This window comes from Microtus oregoni, unplaced genomic scaffold (genome assembly GCF_018167655.1).
Source record: "Microtus oregoni isolate MIOR12 unplaced genomic scaffold, Mior012 000005F_ref0000423, whole genome shotgun sequence".
Classification (NCBI taxonomy): Eukaryota; Metazoa; Chordata; class Mammalia; order Rodentia; family Cricetidae; genus Microtus; species Microtus oregoni.
In genome coordinates, this window is record NW_024543064.1 from 64,171,912 (window position 1) to 64,190,434 (window position 18,523).

The 18,523-nt window shown below is 43.4% G+C and overlaps 1 protein-coding gene across 2 annotated transcripts in view; it reads left to right on the top strand.

The window, feature by feature from the left end:
• Window positions 1–971: 971 nt before the first annotated feature.
• The window catches only part of Frem1 (FRAS1 related extracellular matrix 1), a 122,528-nt gene continuing 104,976 nt past the window's right edge, over window positions 972–18,523 (top strand). Inside the window, exons 1-7 of one of the 2 annotated variants that reach the window (XM_041652499.1) lie at window positions 972–1,223; window positions 5,208–5,302; window positions 7,975–8,276; window positions 9,811–9,822; window positions 10,237–10,421; window positions 16,189–16,512; window positions 17,918–18,026. In XM_041652499.1, the coding sequence (XP_041508433.1) occupies window positions 972–1,223; window positions 5,208–5,302; window positions 7,975–8,276; window positions 9,811–9,822; window positions 10,237–10,421; window positions 16,189–16,512; window positions 17,918–18,026 (1,279 nt within the window). The remainder of the gene's footprint in view (window positions 1,224–5,207; window positions 5,303–7,974; window positions 8,277–9,810; window positions 9,823–10,236; window positions 10,422–16,188; window positions 16,513–17,917; window positions 18,027–18,523) is intronic. The other variant, XM_041652498.1, reaches the window with a different exon arrangement.

The following is an 18,523-nucleotide window of genomic DNA, read 5'->3' on the forward strand; positions in this document are numbered from 1 at the left end:
AAAAACAGAAAAAAATAATCAAGAGGTTGTGGAAAGGAAAACAGCTCCATCTGGGCAGACCGAGTTTGCGATAACAGAATTAGCCTTAGAGAAGATGATGTAAACGCATGTCCATACAGTGAAGTTAGCTGTGTACTTTGAGCTATGCCACTGTTTCCCCAAGGTCCCATTTGTGTGTAAGCAATAGCTTGAATGCTTGCTTAGAAAATAATCATTTCCACCGGTTTCCCCTGAGGAGTCTCTTAGGTGGCCTCGTTGCCCACCTAAGTTCATTGGACCGATTGTTAGGCATACTTCTTAGCTGGGTTCTATTGATTTTGAATTACCCATGTTCTCAAACAATGTACAAAGAGTACTCTCAGCTTTCCGGCACAAAGTCGAGTGGTCCTCATCTAACGAATAGGGAAATGAAAGCCAAGAACGCACCGCTTGCACTGCTGTGCTCTAGCAATGAGGCAGAAGAATCCTGCTAGACCACACAATTGACATCCCACGAGGTCCACTGCATCCGGAAGCAACAGCTACGAGGAGAGTAATGAAATGGCTGCCTTGTCTTTCGGGTGGGCCTGGAGGTCAAGTTAGTTTATTTGCTTTTAATTTAGCAGAAATTATAGCCCAGCTGAAAGATCCCTTTGTTGGGAACAGCGCCTTAACTAGCTGCACAAACCTTCGGTCTCTCTCCTTTTCCTCCAACCTCTTCTCCTGTTTGCAGGATTAGAAAAGCCCTTGGGAGGCACCTTAATCTTGCCAGCGTTGTCAGGAGTGATCAGCGAGTTTTATTAAAAAGCCCAGATTGCCTGAAAGGCCTCCTTGTCTGAGTCTGAATGGAAGGGGCATGGTAAGATCTTGGGGCATGCTATCGGGACCCCTGGTCTCGCCCCCTGGACTGCTAGCTGACACTCTGGAAGGAAGTACAAGAGTCCTGCTCTGCTGAGCAGATTGTACCTGCAGACAGAACTGGCCCCGGCATCATGAACTCTTCAGCTTGTACTGGACCCAGAGTCCTGCTGTTCTTACTGCTCCGGCTGCTTCTGCTGCATCTGGACCTGGCCAACTCCACCTTCATCAGCATCAACCGGGGACTGCGGGTGATGAAGGGCGGCTCTGCCTTCCTGTCTGGAGATCATCTGAAGTTTGCCGTCCCCAAAGAGAAGGATGCCTGTAGAGTGGAGGTGGTGATGAATGAACCGATAACCCAGAGGGTTGGGAAACTCACGCCACAGGTAGGTCACATTCCACTTCTGTTCAGAATGTGTGTGTGTGTGTGTGTGTGTGTATGTGAACAAAGTGTGGGAAGTCGGAGGCATCTCTTAAGGGTCTCTTAAGCCATCATTATGAGTATTGTGTCATCTTTGAAACCAAGGAATTAAAAGGCACAGGCATGGGAATCTCTTCTCTTTTCTCAAAGAGGTGGAACGTATTTTTGACTGCTTTGAAGATTATATTTATTTGTATGTGTAGACAAGGGCATGCCACAACGCACTTGTGCAGGTTAAAGAACAACTTTCAGGAGTCAGTTCTCTCCTTGAAATGGAGAATAAGCAGGCCATCGGGCTTGGTGGCCAATGCCTTTACCCTCTGAGTTATCACGCCAGCCCTGGTTTTGAATATTCTCGACTGGATTCATATAATGAGCCTGTCACTGGTGTGTTCTAGTCTGAATTATACTAGCATATTGCAGGAAATAAGGGTCCAACTCATTCAGATGTGTGCACACCTTCTCTTAACAATGCACAGTTACCAGTCAACCTTCCCAGTGTCCCCTCTCATCGCAGAGAATTTCCAGGTCTTACCAGGTGCTTGGCCCTAGAGAATAGCTAGTAATTCAGCAGGGGAAAAAGAGAGCGTAAGGAAATTATAGGTTTCTTGGTCTCTTATTTTAGGGCACAGGGGAGAAAGAAGGAGGAAAGAGGAAGATTGAGCTAGAGAGATTGAAAAGAGAGAGGTTAAAAGAGAAAGAGATACCGAGAGTCAGACTGTAGTGAGTGGTCGCTTGGAGGGTGTGCTGTGACCCTCAATTCTGGACCCCCAATTCTCTCACTCATTGCAAGTGAAGTGTCCCTAAAGATAGCAAGATTTCTAGACTGATTTCTTAGTTGGATCCTGTTAATTTTGAGACATTTTTAGGTCATACTCAGACCCCACAATAACAAAGGGAAATCGTGATGACCTTTCCATCATGTGAATATGAGTCTCACAGAGTAAGACCTTCAAGTCGTCTGTGTGTCAAACTTGCTCTGATTTTAAGACAAAAACCAAGTTATCATGAAGATAGGTGCATCAGAGACAACAAAATGCTCAACTAGATCAGGAGATCCTTGACTGTTCAGGAACACCTCCACGTGCCCTTGTCATCTAGTGTCTGCTGATTATTTGAAAAAGGCCCCATCTGGTGCTGGATGTGCATGCGTGTTTCTCTAGGAGTAAATACGACCCAGCAAATGGATTTGCAGCCTCCCAAGTGGACATGTGATGTGACCTCTACCTTCTAAACTTTATTTCACAGTAGCCTAGTAGAGCGCCAACCTTTATCATTACCGCTTTCCCATGTGTCATAGATACGTCTATAGAAACACTGTTTCTCTCCACTTTTTAAGATCTAATTTTAAATTCTGATAATTTCAGGAAAGATAAGGTTCCCAGGTCAAGTCTCATTTGAGGAAAACTTATGCTTGTTTTAAATCCAGAGTGGTTCCACCCTGCCCAGGGATTTACTTAGTATGAGTTTTTGAATTAAGCGTGGCTGGGTGCATAAATGCATATGTACACACACACACACACACACACACACACACACACACACACACACAGACAGCTAAACAAACATTACTCCTTAATAGAGCTTATGAGGAATCTGCGAGCTAGGCTTATGTGAACGCATTCCTAGCAAGACCATTGTATTAACAGCACCCTGCTGCGTAACGAAGAGTTTTGTGGGATTTGCACAGAAATGTTTTGTTCAACATCTGTTCAATCAGTGTTTTCATCTCATTACTGAAGTTTGTCTTCGAACCAACAGGTTCATTCCCGTTGCGTGTTTGGAGAGCCACTTGCGTGGGTTCCTACTAGTGCCGTCTGTCTCCATTACCTCCTGGATAGACACTTAGACAGATCAATGGCTCTCAGATTCCAGGGCAAGACTTCTCCACCCCCAGCACTCCACACCTAGACCAGAAGAAAACGTTTTCTGGGTGGGAAAAAAAAATCACCTTGGTTTAGTGCTGAGCTTGCTGGTTTTGAATCTGAAATACAGCATTAAGAAAACATCTCTAGTTTGAACCACTTATCTGTCATTAAAGTGAGTAATGAGTCAGGAATGTGTGACAATTTAATTATAAATTGTAATTGAAAAGCAGTTGAAGTGGAAAAAAACAAAGCGAGACAGTAATTAGAAAAGGATTTAGCTCTCCTTTGTTTTAGTTGGTAAATTTATGGTCAATCATGGTTGTCGCCTTTTATAAAAGGAGAACATATTAGGAAACACGGAACAGATGTTTCTTTTAACAAAGCAGATTGTCTCTTTATTACCATGCCTATTCGTCAGTGATATGGGAAGGGCTTCTCTTTATCTTCTTCCTGGTTGTCAATTCAAAAGAGGACTAGGAACTCATTCCGACCAGTGAGAATGTCTTCCCAGGGTGGGTTATGTTGTCTGGAAATGTTTGAGGCTGTAAAAGGTGCTACGATTGTCATACAGTTATCTGTGGATGAGCACAGGATGTTTCTCAGGTCTTTGCCACCTTGGGCAGAGCAGGGCAGGGCTGGGCAAAGCAAGACTGGGACTAGGGTCTTAAAGCAAAAAGCCAGGTCCTAATATAAAATAGTTATTTCTTAATGATTATGAATGAGGTGATGTGGTTTAATTACAACTTTATTGAAGGAGAGTAAATTATTTTTGGTTCTCATCAGCCATTTGGTTTTTTTTTCTGCCATAACTATCAAAGCTGTCATTTGCAGGAGTGTGAGAAGCAACTGTAGGTCCTGTTTGGCTCTCATTAACACAGCAGTGAACACAGCCAGTGTCTCCACCTTTGAACATAAAGATTTTAGCTGAAAAAGAAAGAACAAAAGCCACACAGAGTAGTGTGTCTGTGGGTGGGCAAATGTGTTATCAGATACACAGAAAGATCTCTCCAGTTCAATTGCCCTAAGTTCCTGAAGGGGATAAACATTCTTTTTGATGAATAGCAGATATTTACAAAACAGTATAGTTTATAGACACAGAGTTATTTAGACAAGTGACATCCATTAGTTTGTTTGTTTCACCTGTTTGGATTATCATAAGTTAGACATCAACAAAACAAGACACAATTATGAATAAAATGGTGCATGGCTATAGGGGTATGGAAGAAGGGGTTTCTGGTAAAAAGATGCTTGCACCAATACCACTAATAGAACATAGTCACTCCCTCACCTGCCCTCTTCTCCTCCCCCCCCCCAACCCCTTCCATCTCACTTCATCTCCACTCCTTCTCCTTCTTTTGTTTTTTTCTTTTGAGACAGAGTCTTACTAGCCTAGTATCCCACGCTGGTGTGAACAGGACTTTTGGAAAGAAGCTGTGTCTGCAAAGACCAGTTGATAAGACTGGTTGACTGATTAAAACTTCAGTGATGTTGAGAGGTTGGGATGTTGCTGGTCCAGAGACTAAATAGCGATTCCTTGCCCAGCTTCATGTGAGAACTAACATCCTGAGACTAACAGATAACAACCTTTTAAAATCTATTAACTGAGCAGACCACTGGCTTCTACCAACCCCAAAGCTAAACTGTCATCAGATAACATCTGAGGCAAACAGAACAAAAGAAAATCTTCCCCCATCTTGCTATAACCACCTCTCTGTTTCATGATCTTTTCCTTCTGTAAAACTAGGAAAATGCTTCTCCATTAGAACATGGGATTTAGGATAACCCAAATCTGCATTCTCAGGCCATGGCTACTCAGAATGGCTCCAGAATATTCTATTCTTTTTAAGGAGGTCTGTTTTGTTTGTTGTTTGGTTTCTCACTGACACTGGTCTTGGACTTACTGTGTAGCCCAAGCTGAGTTTGAGTTCATGATGCCCCTTCCCTTGTCAGCTTCCCAAGCTGATCGCTAGTGTGTGTCCACACAACCAGCCAGAACACAGTTCTTCAGGCCGTACTACAGGGCTAGAGAAATAAAGCTCCACATTGGTTTTCTCAGACATTTTTTTCTTCATGCGAACTAGGTCTTTGATTGCCATTTCCTTCCCAACGAAGTGCAGTATGCTCACAATGGATGCCCAATTCTTGATGAAGATTCTGTGAAGCTTAGACTCTACAGGTAAGTGGCACAGAAAGCCATCTTCTTATTTATCTTATTTTATTTTTGCCTGTAAGTCATGTTCTGTACTTCCTGGGCATTTTCTACAACTATATTTATCGCAAGGGAATTGTTAGAATCCAGTAAGAAAGCTATCGACAGAAACTGGAGAGCTGAGTGAGTGGGGAACAATTGTAGCCAGTCTTCAATGCATTTGTCTCTTCTTCCTTGTGACTTTCTACAGATTGCTTGTTTCCCTCCAGTCTTAAGCAGAACTTCCTATTACTCCAGCCCATTGCTTAACTTTGATAGTTCAACCCTTTGTTGCTGTGAAAACTACAAACACAAGTTCCTTATGAGAATCGGATAGACATTTATTATAAGATTGAATGAAGCCCTTCTGTTTGATTGCCGGTTGCTTAGTTATAGGAAATGCAGTATCTTCCATTTCTAAACATTAAATAACACAAGTGTGTTTACAATCAATGATGAAATTAAACATTCCTTAAAGGGAGTGAGAGGTAGTTTATTTTGGACCCATTTGACTAATGATGGCATGGCTATATAATCCTGTAAAACACCTCCAACCTATGTACACAAGAGAAAACCCATGCTTACAAAAGCATGAAATGTTAATAGTAAAGCCTTATTCATAATAGCTAAAAGGTTGAAGGAATTGAACTGATAAATGGTATAACTGCACAATAGAATGTTAACCACAAAACTAGTTAAGTCCTGATTTGTACAATGTGAATTAACCCTAAAAACATTATCCAAGTGAAAGCGGCCATCCACAAAAGAATGGTTCCATTTATATGAAATATCTTAATGGGTGGTCTATAGAACCAGAAAGTAGATTAGTGGCTGCCAAAAGCTGGAGGAGGCACAATCAGGGAGCCACTAGAGTTCCAATCACCAAAGAAAAGTCACCAACAAAATGCTGTGCCCAAGATGTGAATCGGCACTAAGGCTTCCCTAGGAAGCTACAACAGCAATACAAAGGGGTGTTTGATCTTTCCAAACTTCAGAGTCAAACCAAACCAACTTCAAACAGCTTGCCAGGAAAGATTTGGAGGGTTAGAGGAGCTGCCATGCCTTGGTCTTGAGGATTTTTGAAATAGAGCTCTCAGAAGGGCTGGAGGCAAGGGACCAGTTGGTTCTTTGTTTGTTTGTTTGTTTGCTTTTTTAATTAATTAATTTATTTATTAAAGATTTCTGTCTCTTCCCGGCCACCGCCTCCCACATCCCTCCCTCTCCCCCAATCAACTCCCCCTCTCTCATCAGCCCGAAGAGCAGGGAATGCGAAGAGCAGACTAGGTTCCCTGCCCTGTGGGGAGTCCAAGGACCTTCCACCTCCTTCCAGGTCTAGTAAGGTGAACATCCAAACAGCCTAGGCTCCCCCAAAGCCAGTACGTGCAGTAGGATCAAAACCCATTGCCATTGTTCTTGACTTCTCAGCAGTCCTCATTGTCTGCTATGTTCAGCGAGTCCGGTTTTATCCCATGCTTTTTCAGACCCAGTCCAGCTGGCCTTGGTGAGTTCCCGATAGAACATCCCCATTGTCTCAGTGTGTGGGTGCACCCCTCGCGGTCCTGAGTTCCTTGCTCATGCTCTCTCTCCTTCGGAGCAGTTGATTCTGCCGGAATCTCCTCTTCAGCCTCTTTGTCAAGCTTTTTGACTTCTCTCTGCCTTTGTTTCCTCATTGGTGAAAGGGGATGGATAATACCCACTGCAGGTTCCTATGCAGTTGGGACAGAGGCCTTACTAAAACACCTGGGCCAAATTACAGATGTGTCAGTTCAGAGCTGCACCTGTCAGGGCACACATCACTCCTGACCTCTCTCTCTTCTGCAGCCTGACAGTCCCTCTCCAGTCTGCAAATATCCCAGAACAGAATCGCTGGGACCAAGACAATGACTCATTTAGTTTACATGGCAAGTGATGGGCTGAACACCCAAATTAGACTTAAAGACCCATCCGTTCAGTGGCATTTCTGAAGAACAAAAGTTCTTGACATGCAACGCTTCTTCACTCCTAAACTGAAGCTCCATCCATAAACTATATAGCCCTTAAACTCTTCTATTATGCATGTGCTAGAAGAGGGACTCCGGTCTCAGCGGTCATAGATGCTGGGATTGATGGTGATCTTGAGAGCAGGATTTGGAAATCAGATAGTTAAGGAGTAAAGCGGCAAGGAAAAACATGGACTCAAAGGTAGAGATGGAGCCTTGGAAGCAGAGGCCAAAAGTCGAGGAAGAAATGGAACCAAACCCCACCCAAAGTTCATATTTTGTGATGGACAATTTTTGTTCTTAATTTGGTTTGGCCTTGATTATATTTGAAATAGCTTCTCCCTAAATTGTGTGGGCTAGCCTCAAATGCAATCTTCATCCCAGGCTGTCCTCCAACTGCTAGTAAAACTGACCAGTGAGTTTTATTAAAAAGGCCAGATTGCCTGAAAGGCCTCCTTGTTTGAGTCTGAGTGGAAGGGGTATGGTAAGATACGTATACTCTCAGGACCCCTAGTCTTTTTAGACTGTGAGTAGATTACTCAGGGCAGAATTGCCTCAGCTGGGATTGGGGACATACATCACCAGACCCTGATCGTGGAGAGCTATCTTTAAGATGAATATATAAGTCTCAGAAGAATCTGAGCACTGACAAATGAGCCCTTTACCCTGTTCTCTCTCCAGATTTACTGAAACAGACACCTTCATGGAAACCTTTCTCTTGCGAGTCCATCTTGTGGAGCCAGACTGTAACATCATCCGCCTGAGCAGCAATATGCTGGAGGTGACTGAATTCTACGGATTGTCCCAAGCCATTGATAAGAACGTGCTCCAGTTTGACCATGATAGGACAGCCAACTTGGACTGCACCATCAGACTGGACCCAGTGGGGACTCATCTGCCAGCCCACGGCAAGCTGGTTCTGCTGAATCGTAAGCCAGAGGGACCTCGTGGAGATCAGCCGCACAGCTTTTTTTCAGAGACCCGTATGTACCTCTTCATAGTTAAGGATACCAAAACTGACCAAAATGGCTGTAAATGCTCATCCTGCACTATGATGAAGAGTGGTGCTTAACAAATATAGGTTTTTAGCTTGTTGAACATGTAAGTTAGGGCTAGTGAGAGGGCTCAGTAGGTCAAGGTCTGTTCAATGATCTGTTCAATGCCTGTAACCCACGCAATGTTAGGAGAGAGCCTACACCTCCAAATCATCCTCTGATTGCAAAACTCAAACTATGACACCAATTCTTTTGGACACACACACACACACCAGTGGGATGGTTTTGTAGATAGGAGCCCTGGCCTCCAAGCCTGCTGCCCTGAATTTGATCATCAGGCCTACATGGTGGAGGGCGAAAACTGATTTCCCCAAATAAAAATAAAATTAAAATATAACTTAAAACACATTCAAACAACAAAAGAAAAATGTAGGTTAGTTAAGGCTGTAGTAATATGAGCGGCGGGGCTGCATCCCCAGCACCCCGGCTAGCTTAGCCCAAAATAACAACACACAAATTGTATTCTTTTAAACACTGCTTGGCCCATTATATCTAGCCTCTTCTCAGCTAACTCTCGCACCTGGACTAGCCCATTTCTAATAATCTGTGTAGCCCACGAGGTGGCTTACCAGGGAGATTCTAGCCTACGTCCATCCTGGGTCAGAGCTTCATCGCATGTGCCCGGAGAGGGAAGCATGGCATCTCTGTTCCAGAGAGCAGAGCTGTCAAGTCTGAGCTCACTTCCTCTTCCTCCCAGCATTCTGTTCTGTTTACTCCACCCACCTATGTTTTAACCTATGAGAGCCAAGCAGTTTCTTTATTATAATTAACCAATGACCTTCCTCCATCATAAGGCTGTGAATTTGGAGACAGAACCAGAAATACCTGGGTTTGCTGTTTGTTTTTAGTTATCAATGAGTTTAGCCCTCCGTCAGATTGGAAAAGAGAACAGCTCTCTGTAGAGCTGTATAAAGATGGAGTAAGGGCATAGTTTGCTTAGCACAGGTCTGGTACATTATAGTGCCCATGACTTTCCAGCTACGATTATAACAACGACAGCAGTGTTGAGAGTGGATTGTTCTTTACTGAGTGAGTATTGCTGGATTGTGTTCTAGTGAAGACTGTAGGCAGCAGACACGATTGAAATCCAGGATGACGATTGAACTGAATTCATTTAGTTACTGTATTTTTCAGTGTTCCATGTGTTAGCCAGTACACTTTGAACATTTTGAACACTTTCTATCTGCGTAGTAATATTCTAGCAACTGTGGGAAGACCTAGAGGCAGGCATATTATTGCCTGGGATTTTGGACAGAAGCTCACAGCTAAAGTTGAACGCCAGTCATGTCATGGTGTTACCACAAGCGCTGGGTAAGAAGTAGAGTATCTGTTTCCTGTATTAAGGCAAGAAGAGTCCTTGAGCATCAGTCCCTCAGCAAGAGTGAAATACAACAGGGAGAGACAGACATTAAGAAAGACAGTTATGGGTTCAAAAACGGGCTGGTTCAAGGAGCCCGAGAAGGCCTAAAGGAGAGTTTGCTAAGACCAACCAGGGCCGGGGAGGTGGGATTTCTGTGGGCAGACAGACAGTCCACATGAGGTTGTATAATGTAGAAGGAAATACTGACTGGACTGTGAAGTTCTCAGTGAGCCACGGGCATATTTGTCAGAGATATTCAAATACCACAAAACAACTCTTTAATTATTTTTCCTTCAATCTATCTTTTGGTGCGCAAAGTTAGATGAGACAATTGGTCAACTTTCTTTTTTTTTCTTGTCAAGAATTTTAGGACCTCTCAGAACATTGACAGTCTAGTCATGAAGAAACATGTATGTTTAAGAGTCCTGGGGCAGTGAATGAAGCTACAGCCAAGGCAGGAGGATGGCTTTGGGTTTGTATGGTCACTGTGTTCAGGTGATTGTCTCAATGCGGTGCTATGCATTCCAGAGCTGAAGTGTCCCGGTGGAAGCTGTGCCCTGGGCCTGCAGGAAGTGGGGAGTCTGAGAGTGAGTTGTGAGGAGTTTCTGATGATGGGGCTTCGCTACCAACACACACGCCCCCCTTCACCCAACGTCGACTATATTGCCATCCAGCTGGATCTCACGGACAGAAGGAGTAAAACCACGTACAAGGTAGAGTTTGGAGCTACGCATTGGTGTCCTTCGCTGGTTCGTTGGAAAGCAGTTCCAGGGGGTACCCATGCTGGTGTCTATTCAGAGGAGTTACTGCGCTATTGAGGGTTCAACCTCAGGCTTGTGGGGTGTGCCTGGAAGTGCTTCAACCAGCAGCTTAGGCATGTAAAATTAGCATGTAGTTTCCGTCTTTGTTTCTACTGTAGCTCTACAGCATGAGGAAGGGACTGGGGCTGTTTACGTGCTAACTGTCTTCCACCTACAGTCAATATATATATATATATATATATATATATATATATATATATATATAAATGTATATGCATGAGTGTAAGCACGCATATGCACTGAGCATTGAACCTGAAGCCTTATGTATGGTAAGAGTGGACTCGGACACACCCTACGCCCCATCCCCTCTTCAGCATTATTTATGGGTTGACCCTTTGTAAATTGTCTTTCTCCAGTGTTCCTTTATTTCTCCTTGACATCAAGGCATCTGCTCTGTAAGCCCCCAAGGCACTGAGAGGCAAGGCAGCTTAGTCCCATTTCGTATCTGCAGTGGAGTGAATCACCTGTGCTTTTGAGACCTTGGGACAGAGGTCTGGGTCCCCGAGGGGAGGGGTTCCCAAAGGCTCCTCCAGCTCTCTCTGTCTTCATTTTCCTTGCCCTCCTCCTTTCAACTTCACGCTGAAATGATGACCCAAAGTGGATGCTTTCTTATGAAATAATTAGTACGCTACTCTAATGTTCACGTAGTCTGCAGTTTGGTAGGGAAACTGGGGACATAGTGTCCTGTGGATGCAGCCCAGGTTTATGCCAATATGAGGCGATCCAGGGCGACTTTGGGTAAGACCTCCAGCATTACTGTACGCCTTCCCACTAGTGTTTCTCTGAATAAACCCAGTCTAGTGGTGAGCATCACTACCCAAGAAATCAGTGATTCCATAAATGATGAGAAAATGATGAAACAGGACTACAGAATCTTATGGTTGAGACATGGAAATAAAACTTAGATGGAGTGTTGCCTAATTCATCAGCCAAATCAGCCAGGGAGCTTTGCAAAGGACAGGTTTCCCTGTCTGTTGCTAGCAGTTGTGAATGCTGGTGCCCAGATTGCTTGGGTTCAGACATATAGTTAATAGCCACCTGACTGTGGAATATAGGTCTCATTTTCTTCATCTTAAATGAGGGTGTTGGAACCTAACTCTTAGTAAGTGAGGGGGTTAAATGAGACAATCCTTATGAAGTGTTTGCCACAGAGCTTGGCACATGGTAACCATATGCATATTATTTCTAAACAGCCACCAACAGAAAGAACTTGTGGTCAGCCAGGTTGGGAACAATAGTATAGCCCAGCCTCCTGTTCCTAGCTGTGGCCTTGCTATTTATGGTTGTCTTATGGCTGACAGATCAAACCTGGACTCCACTGTGCCAACACATATTGTTTGCTTTGTTAAAAAACTCTTTCATTACCAATGACTTTTTACCTCCTTTAAAGATGTTATCTATTTTTCTCTTCTTTCTGATTGATTTTTTTATAATTGTTCCCTTACCATGTATAGGGCTTTATTTGTGTTTTTAGGTCAGTTTCATCTTTAGCTTATGTCCTTCTAAATGAACTTCTTAGGTTTTTTTTTTTAATTTGGACAAATCTCAAAACATGTTTATTTATAAATAAATATGAGGGCAGTGTGCACACTGGGAAAAAAAGCATTGAAAACATGGGAAAACAAGAAGAAAATCAACCTGATTTTACTGATAGCCATTCTCTTACACACAGACACACAGTGAGAACCACAGGCCCCAGAGCTCATGTTGTTTCGTGGCATCACCTTCTCTGTGAAGCCGTGAAGCTTGTCCTTTGGCTGCTTTTGTGGCTGTGTATTCTTGCTGATGGACTAAATACCCACTCACTCATAATTTTTTCGTCTACCTTAATGAATTACTTATTATCAGTACTGGGGATTACATGGAAGCGCTCATGAGTGCTAGGCAAGTGCTCTACCCTGAGAGACGCCCACAGCCCAGTTTCTTCTACGGTTGTTCTTTCCACATTTCTCTTTAACACCTAAGGTGAGTATTATCACACAGCTTTTCTGCAGCCAAATCTGCAAAGCTATTTGTTAGAAGTGTGCACTAGCTCCCATGGATTGTAGAAAATCCTTCTGTTGTGTAAATGACGCACAGGCTAACTTTTTGTCTGTTTCCCGCTTCTTTGCTGGTTCCATGCCGCTCTAACTGAAAGCCTTGACACCGCTCGCCTTTAGACTTCCCTTGGTCATTCTTGCCTCATTTTTGATTCCAGATCAATAATTAAGTAGGTTACATTTAAAGCCTTTAAGTAGTTTTCTTTAAATCAACATTAGATTAAAACTGAAAATTCTTTGAGGAGGAGTTGGCATGTGAGAACCTTGCCATGCGAGTCTTCTCATGCAGAACATTTCTCTTTCCGCTGGACAAACATCATTCTACATGTCGATGGGAAAGAGACTTCCCTCTGTATGAGTCAAGCACACTTATTAAATTCAGTCCGAGAAGTTCTTGTGAAACTACCAGGAGCAGAATCTTTTCCTCTCATGGTGTCTTTTCATTGGCGATTGGTGGTAAATAGGAATGCAACTTTTTGGTATAATTTTCTTTTATCTGGCTTCTTTCCTAAATTCAATTATTTTAAGAAATTTTCTATTCTCTGGGATTCAAAAGACCATAATTATATCTTTACTAATGATGATAATTTGGGCCTTTCTTTTCCTGTAATTATTCCTTTTACTTCTGCTCTCTTCCCCATGAGTTTGACCAGAACAATACTAATATAATGCTGCTTATAGGCATTTTTTTGTCTCGGGTGGTCTGTCTATTTCAGCTGTACACATTGTCCTTTTAAATGCTTCTTGCCTTGATTCCATCTATTTGAAATGAATGTGGCCACTCTGGTCCCTTTGCACATCATAAATTTGGGTTACACTTTTACTTCCAATCTTTCTATGAACTCCAGTGTCTTTTATGTGAGGTCTACATGACTGGGCGTTTTCTTGCCATGATAGTTTTTTTGTAATTAAAAAAATATAAGATATATTATAGTAATAATGGATACATGTGGATTTTTTACTGTCATGTTTTTTATATATTTTTGCCAGTAAAAAGGAAATGTCTCCTAGCATGTGCAAAGTCTTGGATTTGATTGTCAGTATAACACACTAACACACACACATACACACACACATCCTCACACACATCTTACAGAATTTAGTATATTTCATTTGACCTAAATTTGCATATTTGAAAGTCCTTTCTTTCCTTTTACTTCACACTTTGTTTAAATTTAAAAGTATTCTAAAGGCTGGAACTATTCACTTAGTGTTAGGGTGCTTTTCTGGCAAGCACAGGTGTGGTTTGAACCCCAGCACAACAAGAAAGCAAACAAATATTCTTTAACTTATATTGATCTTATTTTAAATCCAGACTTGCAGAGGGCTCTTTTGACTGCTTCTTATGTGTGGTGAAAATTGTTCTTTTCTTTTGGCAGTTCCTGGGCTCTGTTAGCGCCATTGGCAATTTCATTTTTAATGTAAGGCTATCAGGTTTTCTTATTTCTTATATAATCTGTCTTTTAAGTAAGCAAGTACTATGGACTTATGTATCCTTTTTGGTTTTTTTTGACATTTTAAAGAATATATTTATTGCCCAACTGTGGTGGTGCATGCCTTTAATCCTAGTACTAGGCAGAGACAGGCAGATCTCTGCAAATCTGAGGCCAGTTTGGTCTACAAACTGGTTCCAGGGGGGAGAAAAATGGAGGAAGAATGCATTTATTTAGATTTTAGCTCTAAACTTAATTGGTCTCAGTGTTGAGTCCTAGCCCTTTAAAACCAAGATTTATCTTTCCGGTTATTTTCCAGCATCATGCCATGGGCAGCTAAAGTCCCTGTGGTGTCCCAGAATGTTGCTTCTCATCACTCAGCCATGGGAAAAGGGAGCTGACTCCTCTGCTTCTCTTTTGAGAGCCTCCTCTTCCCGATGTTGCTGGCCAGTTTCTGGACCTTTGGCTGGTGCTTGGACTGGGGGATTGAGAGACAGTACCGCAAAGGCAGATCTTACCTGCTCAGGAACTAGTAGAAAATGATTTCATGCTCTTTGAGCTTGCCAGATATTTCAAGTTGCTTTGTTGTCTAACTCTTAAGTCTCTTTATTTTCCTACTTATAAATGGAAATAATTCTGGACTCCCAAGTATTAAATGAGACTTATCCACCATTATTCTGCTTCCGGCCATCTAACTTCCTAAGGGGTGGGCCTCGAAGCAGCTCTCTGTATGCCTCACCTGTACAGTGTAAGGCTCTACGAGGAACATTCTCTCCTGATGCCTGAGCAAGGGGTGTGATATTATCCCCGTCTCAGCCTTCATGGGTTTGGGGGGCTTGGCTGGGGAGTCAGCTCAGCATCCTTTCCCCCAGATAAGTCTTCCCTATCTTTCTGGATACTTTTGCTTTCTATAGTGAGCAAGAGTGTTCCAGAGTCTGGAGGCAACAGACTCACATACATTTTAAATATAGTGCCTTTCTTACTTTTGAAATCTGATATCTCTTATTTATTTGTTTGTTTATTTATTTATTATGAGCTCCAGTTGAGACTGATGCAGGATGTCATCTGTCAGTCTTTCAGTTTTCAGACTGAAGAAAAACTTGTCTGAACATTCTCTCCTTACGGCAGGCCCAGTATCCAGAGTTCTGGTGTGTGAAACGCTTTTGATGTTGATCACTGAGCCTGCTTCTCTCAGCAGTGAGTCACATCAGTCCCATGACAGCAAGGCTCAGGCTCGTCCTTCCCATACACCTCACTGAGACCTCAGTGTCATGGTGCCCTTTTCTGAGGGTAGAAGATCTCTCACATGGGTCTCTCATTTGGGGAGGACGCCTTTCTGGTTTTGGTGGTCACTTGCAGTTCCCTTGTCCTGTTAGGCAACTGGACAATCCCCTACGGCTGCACAGGTACCCAGTGATGAAGACAGAGACCCTTCTCCCCTCGCCTCTCCCTGCCGTCTTTGAAACCACACGGCCTGAGGAGGTTACTGGTGTCTGTGCCAGACACTGCCTGCTGCTTTTTACTTCAATGGTTTCATCTCATACATAGGAGTCTTGAGTTTCCATTTATAGGAGAGAAGAACATGGGATGTAGGAATTGTGGAACTGCTCTAACATAGAAATAAGGTGCAAGCCAGGGCTAGGCAGAGAGCTCGGCAGGGAAGAACACTCTCTGTCTTTGCGCCCTCATTGTGGCTCACAACAACTGTATCTCCAGTGCCAGGTGCCATCTTCTGTCCTCCGTGGGCTCCTGGATGAATGTGATGCATGTGCTCAGCCACTCATGTGCACACACACATGCACACGGGCACATGCACGCACACACACATGCACACATGCACATACACGCATACAAACATAAACACACGCGCACAAATGCGCATGCACACGCACACACACAAACACAATCATACACAGAGATTTTTCTGATACTAAAACAGGCGCTCCATTCCAAATCTTTTGCGCACACTGGAGTCACCAGGAGGCTTTCATTGCTAGTTTTCTAGTTTCCCCCTTGGAAGAATTAAGTGAACATTCCGGTGGGCATCAGGTGATTCTACATGTAGCTGGGGGTCACAGCTGGACCATCCTCTGGGCTGCAGCTTCATTGTGTCCCGTGACCTTAACTGTGTACATTGCAACTTCACTCATGGCATTCTCTCCTTTTTGTTTTTCTCCCCTTCAAAAGTCAGAGAGTGCGTGGCTGCCTGTCAGCATTAGAGTGGGCATTCCTAACCAGGCCCCCAGGGCTGCTTTCATGGCCTTGTTTGTTCTGGAGGTGGACCAATTCATTCTGACCCCCCTGACGACCTCAGTTCTGGACTGTGAGGAAGATGAGACCCCCAAACCCTTGTTAGTGTTCAACATCACTAAGGCCCCGCCCCAGGGCTATGTGACCCACCTGCTGGACCATACCAGAGCCATCTCTTCGTTCACCTGGAAGGATCTAAATGACATGCAGGTTGCCTATCAGCCACCGAACAGCAGTTACCCTGAGAGGAGACATTACAAGGTAAGACGGAAGGGAGGGGAGGCATCTAACCTGGTGGATTTCAAATACGTATTTGAAAGCCTGCTTCCATTAACTCCTGCGCCTGCTATTACACTCGGTGTTGCAGAGGAGACTTGATTTGACAAGTCATAGGGCTGCCTGAAGAGACACCGGCCTGACAGATTGAAGAAAGGTATTTTATCTTTGTGAGCAGCAGGCTTGGTCCCAGCCCATGGCTGCTATGTTGGAATCCAGGTGGTCTTCATGTGACCGTAGCTCTCAGTTGTCCAGAGAGATCAGAAGTGCACAGTGGAGTTATAGTCCTGAGGGCCATGGAAATAATGGAGACAGGAGATTGCTGGCTGTTAGCCTAGCTCCAGGTTTAGTAAGACACCCTGTCCCAGGGGAATAGGCAGAGTAGGGCACAAAACACCCTCCTCTGGTCTCTGTGCACACCCAGGCTTGTACCCCTGAAGTGTACATATTCCACATATACCGTATTCTTACACACACACACACACACACACACACAAATAATAAATAATAACACTAAAGTGTATGTTTCAAAATAGTTAGTAGAGAGGATTTGTATGTTCCATATATCGGGAAATGATATGTCCAAGAGCTGAATATAGATAAGCCAATTACCCTGATCTGATTAGGACACAGAGTGTAGACATGTGTATCTGTGTGTATACTACACCTCACAAATACATACAATTGTGATCAACTAAAGAATTAAAAACAAAAACCAAAGACAGTATCTAGGCATTGGCCGGGCGGTGGTGGCGCATGCCTTTAATCCCAGCACTTGGGAGGCAGAGGCAGGCGAATCTCTGTGAGTTCGAGACCAGCCTGGTCTATAAGAGCTAGTTCCAGGACAGGCTCCAAAACCACAGAGAAACCCTGTCTCGAAAAACCAAAAAAAAAAAAAAAAAAAAAAAAAAAAAAAAAAGAAATGAATGACCTAACAAAAATAAGTTACTTTCTATAATAAATGGTTAGTGAAATCGTTCATAATAGCCTTGCAATGGATTGTATTTAAGTGAAATTTCTAGAAAGGGCCATTGGATAGGGACATAAAAGAGATATTGGTGCCTGGGCAGGCTGAGTGGTAAGGAGGGGAACAGTAGCAGGCATGGGGACCTTTGGTGCAATGGAAAAGCAGTTCCCTCAGAGGTAGTTGTGCAACTTGGTCAAATTATATCTATTTAAAAAGGTATTTATATGATATGATTTTTTCAATTGGTTATAAAATTAATTTTAAAAATAGAATTAAATTTAAAACAATAGAGAATAGCAACAGCAAATCTGGATCCATTTTTGCCGTGTGTGTGTGTGTGTGTGTGTGTGTGTAGCTCAGAACTGACGGGACTTTAAATCCGAATTGTCTGTGCGCAGCTCATGTGCACCTGTTTGTTTCCAGCTGGAGGTGGAGGTATATGACTTCTTCTTTGAGAGGAGCGCCCCCATCACGGTCCACATCTCCATCAGAACAGCGGACACGAATGCCCCCCGGGTGTCCTGGAATACAGGTGCGGGTGTGGTCCTGAGGGAAGCACAAGGAAGTGCACGGGTCAAGAAAAATGCTTTTATTCCACTTCATCCACGAGGCAGTGGAAACCCAGACAGACCAAGAAGAGCAGGCAGTTATCCCTGTTCTGCTTTTTCCCAGTAGCTGGTGAGAAATTGAAATCCAGCATCCTTGAGTCCTCTGGCTACCTTCCTTCTTTGCCAGAGACACCATAAAAGTGTCCCCATTCCAACAGAAATCAGCAAGAGAGCGGCTGCTTGTGATATTGACTGAGAGCAGAGCCGAGAGAGAAGAGGCCTCTGGCTCCGAGTTTGCAGAGGAGTGGGAGCCAGGAGCAGCCAGGAACTCGTTCCCTGGTCCTATTTTTTTGTTGGGTGGCATGGAAACCAAAATAAGTAAATAGTAGCTTAAGTAGCTTAAAAAAAAGAAAAAAAGAAAGAAAAGGCCTTTACACTGCCACTCAAGTCCAAGTAGACTGAATGCAGTTTATATATTTAG